This window comes from Lotus japonicus, chromosome 2, assembly GCF_012489685.1.
Source record: "Lotus japonicus ecotype B-129 chromosome 2, LjGifu_v1.2".
Lineage (NCBI taxonomy): Eukaryota > Viridiplantae > Streptophyta > Magnoliopsida > Fabales > Fabaceae > Lotus > Lotus japonicus.
Genome location: NC_080042.1, coordinates 36,104,483 through 36,116,811, shown reverse-complemented (window position 1 = coordinate 36,116,811; position 12,329 = coordinate 36,104,483). Strand labels below are relative to the sequence as shown.

Below are 12,329 nucleotides of genomic sequence, written 5' to 3'. Positions count from 1 at the left end.
GTCATATAAGGATTAAGAGAAGTTCTAACATTTCTCTGAAGATTTTTGGAATTAGTTTCCATCATGACTTTAAGTGTAAACTAGCTATTTGCTAGGGTTTCTGACCTTGGTTTAAGCGTATATCGATGGTGCTATACCTTTTATCGATTCTGGTACAATCCTTAGACTTTTCCTGAACTTTCTCCTTCATAAATTTATTTCATTTGATAAACTCTTGTTCAGGTTTCCCTTCACGATACATCAACCCTAATCGCAAATAAGAATTTTATTCACTTGACATAAGTTTAAAAACTTGGGTCTTACATAAAACCTCTTTTTCTTGGTTTTCAGATTCTATCTTTTTTATAATAAACAAATCTCTTGGGAAATTCAACATATGTTAGATTCTGCATGTCCCGGTATTCCTCATTAGCTGCAAACCAAGCCATAAACATTGTGGATTTTGTACTACTCTTTTCAAGAACATATCCAACGTCTTCATCATCATTATAATATACCAAATATTCATTTGGAAGATGAAAATTTGGTTTTTGCACCGATGGTCATCGTTTGTGTATGGTAAAGCCAAATGTTCTCCAAGCTGCCTCACACGGAGAAAAATAACGACAATCATAATATTGATTTACCTTGTCCAGTGACTCTTTCGCTTGAGCATCGTTGTCCTTATTTGAGATTTCAAGCATTGCTCGGTCTCAGCCTTTGTTGATATATATCAACAAATATTTTATAGCATTGGACTTGTTACAATACTCCACATTAATGTGAGCTTGATACTTCATAAGGAGAGTGAGATTGTAAGGCACAACATACCAGCAATGTAGAACATGTCACATGCAGTTTACAATTGTAATAAATAACATATCTGAGTTATTTTTCATTTTTTCACGAAGTGATGTTGTTTTCAAATTGGTATCAATTTACTGTATTCGCAGGGCATATTACAATTGTAATAAATAACATACATGTTATCAATTTCAATGTCTTTTCTCATAATTACAATCCTTGTTTGTCTTCTTCTATACTGCGGGTAGCCTTCTTCGTCAATAATGGTGGTGTTTTAAAATTTATTCGGAAAGAATTTAGTGCACCTACCCATCTCCATGCATGGCGATTTTTTGTTTGCACTACCATACGATCCATGTATCATGAAGTTAGAAACTATAGCGTGCAACTTGAGATATAACACTAGACCAGGAAGCTCTGCAGATATGACTTTATCAATGTTGTCCCCAGTAAATAGCACGTGCAATGCATGTGTATTTTTAAAATTTTAATATATTAATTATTTTTAGTGTTTTAATTATATTTTTTAATATATTTTTAGTGCAAAGTAAAAATTGTGAAAAGAAGAAAAAGTCCTAGATAAGGTCTTGAATCTCGTGCATCTCTCTGAGTTTCCACATTAGGAGAGAATGAGATGAGAGAGAGAGAGAGAGGGAGAAGAGAGAGATGGCAGCATCCGGAGTGGTGGCAGCGGCAGCGGCCGGAGCGGTGGTAGCAGGGAGGAGGCTGGCGGCGTCCAAGTCCTCCATGGGAAACCAAACGTCATCAATGGCAGAGGATCCAATCTAATAATGGCGGGCTTCGAGTAAGTCAATGGCAGCATGAAGGTGGCTGTCGCAGAAATTCAAATGGTGGTAGAACAAGGAGGTACCGCTCGAAATGGAAGCAGACATTGAGTGATAACAGGGAAGACTCAAGAGCCTCACGTCCAGGGCGTGATTCAAAGCAAAAAATCAGCCAAGATGGTTCACGACGTCAGTCAGGGAACTTTGAATCTCAAAGACCCAAGCAACAGCATGAATCCTTCTCGGTTTTCGTGGATGGTCTGGGAGATAGGATGACATATCAGAAATTGCGAATGACTTTGAGAAGGCAGGGAAGCTTCGATCTGTGTTCATTCAACAGAAAAATAAATATCACCGACGTTTTCGCTTTGGTTTTTTGCGATTCAACAGTGATGAGGAGGCATGGAAGGAGATTCGAATGTTCCATGGCCAGCGCTTGGATGGAAATTACCTTGTGGTGCATAAAGCAAATATTCAGCGTCCGACACGCTCATCTGGGGTTCCTTCGTCAGGGAGAAATAAGTTAGAAATCAAAGGAAAGGTGTGGAGACTGAAAGCACAGCAGCAACAGGAAGTTCAAGGGCTTCCATAAACAAATAACGATACTTCTTGACAGATGAAAGGTGCTGTTAAGCAATCTGATGAATGTCAACTGCGTCTTGTTGGGGCTGATTTAGTTGAAGATTGGGCCCAAAGATGTGCAAAGGCGCGCACTTTGATGCCAGTGGGAACGATGGTAATATTTTAACCGTCTTCTTATTCTAGGATAACTTACTCCTTTATCTTCGAAACAAGTGTGACGTGCCTAACTTGTATTTACTACTTAGACTATGATCTTATGATTATTATTCCTAGTAGGACCTTATTCGAAGTTTCTCGTGATTTAACTATAGAGGTTACACGAGGTCTAGAATAGCACGCTGAGATAGAGAGTTGTTTTACCGATGCGTCGATAAGGAAGCTAGGATCTCAGGGAGATTCCTTATGGGTACGATACGTAGGATTTTAGGGCGTTTAGTTCTGAAGCGGAGTCGTCAAGGATCTAGAGGGTAGGAGAGACTCAGATGTGCATGGTATTCCAAAGATTCGAGATTTTGCTGATGTTGTTCTGAAGATGTACCTGGACTACAGCCAGTGTGCGATGTAGAGTTTGTGATAGACATTGTACCTGGAACAGGACCGATTTCGATTGCACCTTACCGTGTGGCACCTGCGGAGTTAGTAGAGTTGGAATCTCAGTTGGAGGATCTTTCGGCAAAAGGATTCATTCGACCAAGTGTTTCACCGTGGGGAGCGCCAGTGCTTTTAGTTAAGAAGAAAGACGGAAGGTCGAGATTGTGTGTGGATTATCGACAACTGAACAAGGCGCCGATCAAGAACCGATACCCGTTGCCAAGGATAGATGATTTGATGGATCAATTACGAGGGGCTGCCGTATTTTCCAAGATAGACTTGAAGTCAGGCCATCATCAGATCAGAGTGAAGACTGAGGATATACCAAAGACTGCTTTCAGGACACGTTAAGGACACTACGAGTACCTAGTAATGCCGTTTGGAGTGACGAATGTACCTGCTGTTTTCATGGATTATATGAACCGCATCTTTCATGAATTCTTAGATCGGTTTGTGGTGGTGTTTATTGATGACATACTGATCTATTCGAAGGACGCGAAGGAACATGAAGAACATTTGCGCCAAGTTTTACAAGTATTGAGAGAGAAGAAGCTGTATGCGAACCCTTACAAGTGTTAATTCTGGCTGGAGGAAGTCAATTTCTTAGGCCATGTTATCTCAAAGGAAGGCATAGTTATGGACCCAGCGAAAGTAGAGACTGTTTTGGCTTGGGAGCAACCGAAGACAGTGATTGAGATCAGAAGTTTTGTGGGTTTAGCTGGATATTATAGACGCTTCATTGAGGGATTTGCCAAGATTGTTGGACCTTTGACGAGGAAGGATCAATCTTTTGCATGGACTGAGGCGTGTGAATCAAGTTTTCAGACACTGAAGGAACGTTTGACGACGTCACCTGTGCTTATTTTGCCACAACCGGAGGAACCTTATGAAGTTTATTGTGATGCTTCGTATCAAGGCTTGGGATGTAATATCAGGATATTTGTGACTACTGGAGGATAGGAACTCATTGTCTGTTCCAGTGGGTTTTTCTAAATTTCCACCTTCGATGTATTGGGCCTGATCAACCTAATATTGAGGGGGTGATATTCGGAATCACAGCTGGCAATGGACTTTGATAGAAGGATGTGTAAGATGAATTTAAATTGATCGAGGATTATTCGGGTTCGAGAGGAAAGTTCGTGTTAAGTAATTGATTTTCCTTGGGAAGGAGTTGTAGTTTTAAGAGATGAATATTCACTTAAGAGGTGTTGGAGAGTTAAAGGATATTAGAGGTCCAAACTTAGTGAAGGTTTAGATTTTAAGCCAATCGATTTGATCATGAACGCGTGAGACATGAAGTCTTGTCAGGTTCTGATCGAGAGGCTAAGTGTTGGATTGATTAGATGATGATCAAGTTATAGAAAGAAGAGTGTTAGTATTAAGATGAGTACTTGAGGTTTTTATATTTGGACAAGTTTCGTAGAGTTTAAGAGTGAATGGAACTTTGCTATGGATTTCGGTGATGCATGCTGGAGTTAGCAAGTGAATTTTGCTAAGTTAAATGAGAATCCTAGGGTTAAGATTGACTTCGGGAGTTGAAAATCATGTACGAATAAGAGATTTAGTGGTGTTGGCAGGTTACGATAGTAGTTAAATCTCAGAAGGTTGAAGGATCGGATGATAAAATGACTAGTTAAGACCCTTGAGGTATAGTTATGATTTGATCTTCTAGAGGATAAGTCTCGATTTATGCGAAGTGTTAGGGATTTCAGTAAGTGCAAATTGGTTGGAGTGAGGAAAGTTTTGAGGACGAAGACGATAATAATGGATTGTTAGATATTAAGAGGAGGATTATCTTATAAGTTGTTGATAAATTGATGTTAAAGGGAATGAGTCTTGTGATGCACAAGGTATTAAGACTCAAGTCGGGTTTTAATTTGAATGGTGACTAAGTAGAAGATTGATTTCATGGTGCGAGTGATGATAGTTACGAAGTTGGATGTGACGTTAACGGACTATTAGATTCCAACGCAATATTTTGTCTAGGAGTTATCGAACGGACAAGTGGAGTTTTGGATTGTAGATGAAGATCACGAGGACAAGTTGAGCATTTACTTTGAAATGACAGAGAGACACCGAGTTTAAGAAGAATTTCGGACGACCGAAAGTAAAGAAGCAAGTGGCTAAGATTGTGCGACTGCACGGAGTGCCAACCGGTATCATTTCAAACGGAGATCCGACGCAAGTGATCGAGCCAGACGACATGAAGTTGAATGATGGTTTGTCTTGTGAGACGCCGATAGTTAGCAGTGGGGATAGAAGAGTGAAACAGTTAAGGGGAAAGCAGATTGCTTAAGTAAAGGTTATGAGGAACAATGACACGGGCAATACCACATGGGAATTGAAAGACAAGATCAAGGAACTGTATCCCGGACTTTTTGCAGAACTCTGAGTTTCGAGGATGAAACTTTCTTTTTGGAGGGGAGTATTGTAAGACCTGGATTTTCAGAACAAGATAATTTCCGACTCACGCGTAGAATCAGTGTAAGCGTGACAGGAGTTTGATATTTGAGAAAGATTAATGAAGAAGAAAGTCCAGGAATTGCTTGAGGAATGTTGCGTAGTTGCTTTCGGAGTTAGTACGAGTCGTCTGCACACCTGCCTTATGGCGAGCGTGTCCAGAATAGGCTAATTTCGCTTTTAAAGCAATGTTTAGGCGATATTTCAAATCCTTGGAAAATTTAAAGATTCTCTTTATTTTTCCTTCGACCAGCGTTTCATTTCGGAACTCTGGACTGTACGCACGATAGTATTTACTTTTCGGAAGTTCGCCGACGCTAATTTCTTTGCTTCGAAACCCTAAATTCAAGCGCTGGATGAAGACTTTTTCTATTCGGGACTTCTAACGAAGTTTCCGTCCGCACTGCCAGATTTGTTTCGACATTTCCAATCTTTCTTATGAAGGAAGTTTTTTCGTTTGAGCATCACAGCAAAAAGTAGTTTTTCGGGACAGATTAACTTACACCGCTTTTGGGATTTTAGATATCGTTTTTCCCAAATCATAGATATTTGTTCTGAGTTCTGGAATTCTGACGCCAAAATCTCTCTTAGAATTCTTCGGTGAACGTGCTGCAAAAATCGGAATCGCGAAAATTTCATTTTCCCGCGATTTCACCTGCCTATAAATAGTCGAAAAAGCAAAATATTCCTCATTTGCACCCAAGGAGGCCGCGAGTTCTAGGGGGAGAGGAGGAGAAAAGATTTTCGCGAAAACTCGACCAATCTTCATGCAGTTCGTCCCTACTTCGAGGTACCGGGGTAACTAGCTTGATTCTTACCTCTGATTACTGTTTCTACTGCGTTTCTGTAGTCGTTTCTGTGCTCATAGTTTTGAGCTTTTTGTAAAACTGTCTGTTTTCTCTGATTTCTTGCTTGGGTTATCTTCCCTACGTTCCCAAGAGTCTAAAACCTCTGTCAGTAATCGCCGATTGCGATCCAGTTGTAAAGGATCTGAAAAACTGATTCAAAACCCTTTTTGTCTCACATTTCGAAACTTTATTGTCGAAAAGACGTAATCTGACTTCGGGCCTTTAGGATTTGTTGTCACGGATGTCGTGAGGATCATTGCTGTCAAATTTGTTTTCCGAACTGATAACTTTGAGGTTTTGAGCTTTTATTTTGGACCAAAACGCCCCTGAACGGCCGTATTTTGATCCGATTGTCCGAAAATTGTTCCGACAGTTTCTTTGCCTTAGTTTTACCCTAAAACTACCTTGTAAACATATTTGATCGAAGAAAAATAGCCGGAGCCCTTTTTCTCTTATGGCCGTGAGCTATGTAGTGTGGGGGGGGGGGAGTTTTCGTTTTCGAAAACTTGTCTTTTCGTATCCGATTGTCGTATTCTGAAGCTTTAATGCTTTGTCTATCGTTTATGTGTTGTATTGCGATCGAACTAATCGATTTTGTTTGGATTCTGCTTTGTTTTCTCCGAGGTTCAGTTGAAGGAACTTTGGAAGTTTCAAGGCATTCCTGTGAAGGAGATTTTGATTGCGAGGCTGGATCAGCTCGAGGTTAGGGCAACTTACTATTAGCTATGACTACATGATAGGCGTCGATAAATTCGACTTATGCTTTACTTTGATGTTGATTATGTTGATGAACTGATGTTATGATGTTTTCCCTAATTGATGATGTTGAGATGTTATTGAATTGTGCGTTTTGACGCGATCTCGGAGTGGGGAATCATTGAACTGGTGATCTTTGATATTTCGGGTTGGATAAACAACCCTAGGCAGGTTCAAACTTGAGTTTTGAGACTTAGCCATTTGTTCGTATACTTAGACTTTCCCCGGGAAATTTCTTTTGGTGGGTTTTTGGAAAACTTAGAATGAATAGAATTTCGAAAACTAGAGACTTTGGGAGACTTAGACTTTGAGAAATAAACTCATAACTTGACTAATCCAATTCGAAACGTTTTTACTAAACGAATAAAATATAGGGAACCTAAAGGAGAAAATAATTGCGAAAGACGGGGAAAAGTCGACTTTTGTTGTGGGTTTTGGAATTGGGGAAAGCCACTGAGGTGAGCTACGGTGATGATTGAAAGTCACCGAGTACTCTAGTACTCTTGTTGTCGAGTTGTGTTGTATTGACCGACACTAACTCTTGGGGTTTGTTATTCGAGTTGTGTTGTATTGACCGACACTAACTCTTGGGTTTTGGTTGTTGGAGTTGTGTTGTATTGACCGACACTAACTCCGAGTCGTGTTTTATTGACCGACACTGACTCTGGCTTTGATTTTGGGTTTTGTTGTCCGAGTTGTGTTGTATTGACCGACACTAACTCCGAGTTGTGTTGTATTGACCGGCACTAACTCCGAGTTGTGTTGTATTGACCGGCACTAACTCTTGGGTTTGCTTTGATATTGGGTTTGAGCTAAACACTTGTGTGGTGAGGACGATTCGATGTTTGGCTAACCATATTGCATCAATCGGGTGAATAACGGGAATGGTTCACCTGTGCATCTCATGGTGAATAACGGGAATGGTTCACCAATGCATATATGATGAATAACGGGAATGGTTCATCATACGGTGAATAACGGGAATGGTTCACCAATGATGAATAACGGGAATGGTTCATCCATAGTGAAGAACGGGAATGCTTCACTTGTTGCGAACGGGAACGCGTCACAATCCGGATCATAATTGCATTTCACGCATACATTCATTCTGACTGGAATCGTGTGCTGTTTGATTTATTGAAGCATTGTTAGAGCCAATAACATGCTAGGATTGTTTATATATATATCAACATATATATCTATACCCCATATCACATGTTGAGTGTATATCTACTTATTTCCGTGAGTTGACCCTAGCGCCTTGGCTTTGGTTTCATGTTTGTGTTTGGGCGGTCGGCCTGCTGCCAGATGTCGACGGTGGATTGGGTTTCGACGGTCTCTCCCTCGGGGGGGATCAGGTTTGAGTTGGTGGACCGTACTGACGAGCGTGGACGTCTGACGAAAGGAGTTTTACGACGCATGGAGCTGAGCTTCAACTTGCCGTCTTCAGTTCGCCGAGGACTCGGTTATGTGAGCAGTTATGGGTTGGTAGAGTTAGACAGGAGTCATATTTGTGTAGAGCTCTGATTCGTTTTGCTTTTGGGACAGGGTAGGTTCCCGACGCATGGTTTTTGTGTGGTTCTCTTACTGAGGGATCACAGTGAGTCAGTCGGACCATAGGGGTCTTTGCTTAGGCCATTTTGAGGCCGACTTTCTCCTAGTGGGTTGTAATTATAAACTTTCTTACTCACACTTCTAGGTTTGTATATATTTGCCTGCGGGCACACTACTTTGGAGTCACTGCGAGTGCGCGTGACGTGGAAGTGTAGCTGAGGATGTACATGTCTATATTCGATGTACATTGGTTAGTTTAGTGGTTGGGTCATGTCTTTATTTTCTATTGCTTTATTTAAAAGGGATCAAACAAAAAAAAATTACCTGTTTTCCGCGTAGAGTTTATTTTTGGTTACTAAAGTGGCACCTGGAAATCGGGGTGTTACACTCAGCGGGGACGTCCAAAGGGGAGTAAAAATAAGCTGAAATCCCTTCCAGTTGACTTCTTAGAGCCAGTGCAGGGAGACGATGGGGTATCAACTCGAGCTCAGAGAACTTAGCTACTTGGCAAACAACTAGGCCTGAAACCGTGAGGATCGGAAGCATTGATGCTTCGTGGTTTAGAGGCACAAATTCGTCAAAACCACCCCGATCTTAATTAAAATGTCAGGTCTGTGGTTGACTTGGAACGTCCGTGGGCTTGGAGATATAACAAATCGAGAAGTAGTCAAAAAGGCAGTGTTGCAATTGAAACCAGAACTTGTGTTGTTACAGGAGACTAAATTGAATGAACAACGGCAACGAACAATAGCTTCATGGTCTCAAAGTATGCATATGCAGCATGCTGAGTCTTCTTCTGAGGGATCAGTTGGGGGATTGATGTGCTTGTGGTGGGAGAGTTCTTTGCAGGTCTTGACAGTGGCAGTAGAAACTTGGTTTATTCTTCTGACTGTGAAACTTCTTAATCTTGATAACACGATGTTGGTAGGAAATAGTTATGGCCCTCATTCAGAGGCGGATCGCAGACAGTGTTTTGAAGCCCTTCTGCAGCGTGTAATGCGCCATGGTGGGATGGTGTGTCTTGATGGAGACTTCAATGCAGTTTTTCTTAGAGTCGAACGGTCTTCAGGAGGAGTTCTAGATGCGGGTGATTTATCTTTTCAACAGTTTGTGCAGGACAGTAACCTACTGGATTTGCTTTTGAACAATGGAAAGTATACTTGGTTCTCAAGCCGTAATGAGGGCATATGGTCTCGTCTGGATCGCTAGCTGGTGTCTGACGAGTTTTCATCGTCTGTTTTGTTGCTGTTGTTTACTGTTGTTGTAATTGTTGTCTGCTTTTGCTGTCGTTGATGTTGTTGTTGTTGTTTAATGGTTGCTGATTTGCTGTTGTTGCTGTCTTTTCTGATGCCGTTTTTGCTGGTTGATGTTGATGCTGTTTTGCTGATGCTATTTCAAATTTGCTATGGACCACGAATTGGCAAGGGATTTTTAACTTCTTTCAAGGCTTATATGTCTCAAATATAAGCTTGGGGGTTTTGTGTCATTTGTTTAGTTGCAGTTTGACTTTCCCAAGTTGGTGGTACTCTTTTTCCTTGCTAGGTTTTTATCCCACTGGGTTTATTCTAGTAAGGTTTTAACGAGGCTCCTTCTTGGGATCCGTTAGAAGCCATTCTGTGGTTTGGTGGTGGGTTTTGTGCATTTTCGGTTTGCACTTTTGCTCTTGTCATGATCCTTCTGGGTCAACTTGTACTTTTATTCAGTCTTGGGTATCATTTTAGCTCAAGCTTCTTTACTAATAATATTCATTTCAGTTTCCAAAAAAAAAAATTAGTGCAAAGAGTATGCTTAAATTCTTGATTTTAAACCACTACTTGAAAATATCTCACCATAGCACATGCACTAAGTATTCATGTCAGTATAACTCTTGAATTCTTTATCCATATGATTGAGTCAATGAGTTTCAAAAATATATAATAGAATAATTTGGTATATTTTAATAAATCACAATTTAATTTAAAATTTTAAAAATTAAAGACAATATTAATTATTATTTTCGAAAGTAAAGATAATATTAAAGCTATTTTAAAATTTTTTCAACATATAGAAACTAAGTTAGAGTAAAGTTTAACTATAATATATGTATACTTACTTTTCTTAATTTAATTTTCACCTACGTTTTCTCTCCATCTCTTTCTTGTTTTTCTATCACTATCACATGTTATATCTTTGTTTCTCACTATTCTATTCTTATCTCTCCCTTAGGCATAGTTGTATTAGGTGGGTGTATAGAAAAAGTATTGATTAATATTTATTAAATCACATAATCTGCAAAAATTAGACTAAAATATACATAATAAAATTAAGCGAGCAATATAAATAAAAAACATGGTTTCATATTAGAGTTAACCAATGCTAAAAATGTCTCTAGACTTGATGAGGGTAGGCTTGTTATTAGAGTTAAAATGAGGAAGATACCTAGAAGAAATAATTAAGCAAAAAATTTCCTCGATATCCATATAAATAAGAAACTCAATGTTTGAGAGAAGTCTGAAGCCATCAAACATTTATATGTTTTTTTATTCTTTAATAATCTGCATCAAATTATTAAAATACTTCATATGAGGATGAAATTCAGAAACTACAGTTTAAGAATTGGACTGTTGAGAATTATGCTGAAATTAAGAAACTCAATGTTTGAGAGAAGTCTGATGCATAATCTTATTTGTACAAATAGAAAAATGTTATAATGTGATATTATAACTTCTTGGTGTTTTTCCTGGATGGTTCTCATAAGCAAATTCAAGAACCAAAGAGTGAAACCATACCAAATAGAGGAGCATTCGATCCTTCAGATTCAAACCAATAAATGGAAATGATATCAGTTATATAACCAAATCTCTATTTTATCGTAGTTTGAAAAAATAAGTAAAAACTGCATAATAAAATTAGAATAATGTTTAACTTACTATCTTTTGAATGAAAAATAAATATGTACTTTCCTTTAAATGATACACCAAATTCCTTGTCACTCTACCCTAAAAAAAAATACATTGTCTCTCTTTCAATCATCTTTAGGTTCGTATTCTCTCATAGTGGCCTTAGAGTGGTACTTTTTTAGTAAAAAGATTATATTAAGAACCCATGAGTGTAGATGAATGCCATAATTCAAAATTCTTGTTACTGATCAATGAAAGACACCGAATTATCTCATATTCTAATAATTGGAAAAGTTGAAGAAAAGTCAAATGAATAGAGTCAGAACCCTCTCTCCACAATGCAATTTTAAATCGTGAATGAGAGGAAAAAAATGGTACAAGGTTAAAATGACGTGAAAATATAGGGAATGAAAACACACATGCTCTATGAAGAATTTGAAAGGAAAAAAAAATCAAAAACTGAGAAAATGGAGGAATTTTGGAGATGATTGAGGGGTAAAATTGAGAAGATCAAGGGATTTGAGGGAATTAAAATTAGCTTTAAAATCATCGACATAATTAGGAAAAATAAATACAAATCACACAGAGGAGTTGCTAACTAAATATAGGAGGAATTTGATGAAAGAGTGATTTTAGGAGAGGAAGTTTATAATTAAACAGATTTCTTAATTTACACCCACTATAATTTTAGAAGGGGTAAGTTAACATGATACACATTTTTATATTGACTAAAAAACCAAATACTTTTAGTTTTTTAAATAGCACATATTTCTGGGTATAATTGTAATTTGAGTTGAGTTATATTTGAATTTCAAAAACCGCTTCTCACTCATATGCGGTTATGCCTTCTTTAGTTCTTCTCCATCGTATTCTCCCTCATCATGTTTATTTGATTTTTGCGTTTTACTTTCTCCAGTCACCCAATTCACTTGTATCATTCACTTCCATCCCATCATTGCCTATGTCTCTCTTTCGATTACTTTAACCCATTTGTGATTCAGAGTTTTTTTTCTTTCAAAGTTTCATGTTACAATTATATACGTTCATGGAGAGAGTGGGATAAAGATGGAGTAAACAAACAAATCATGTTG

The 12,329-nt window shown here is 38.6% G+C and overlaps 1 protein-coding gene across 1 annotated transcript; it reads left to right on the top strand.

Annotated features, from left to right (window-relative positions):
- The first annotated feature begins 8,962 nt into the window (after positions 1-8,962).
- LOC130736395 (uncharacterized) lies at positions 8,963-9,568 on the top strand. Its single transcript, XM_057588231.1, has one exon. The coding sequence runs from the start codon at positions 8,963-8,965 to the stop codon at positions 9,566-9,568; it is 606 nt and encodes a 201-aa protein (XP_057444214.1).
- Positions 9,569-12,329: the final 2,761 nt, after the last annotated feature.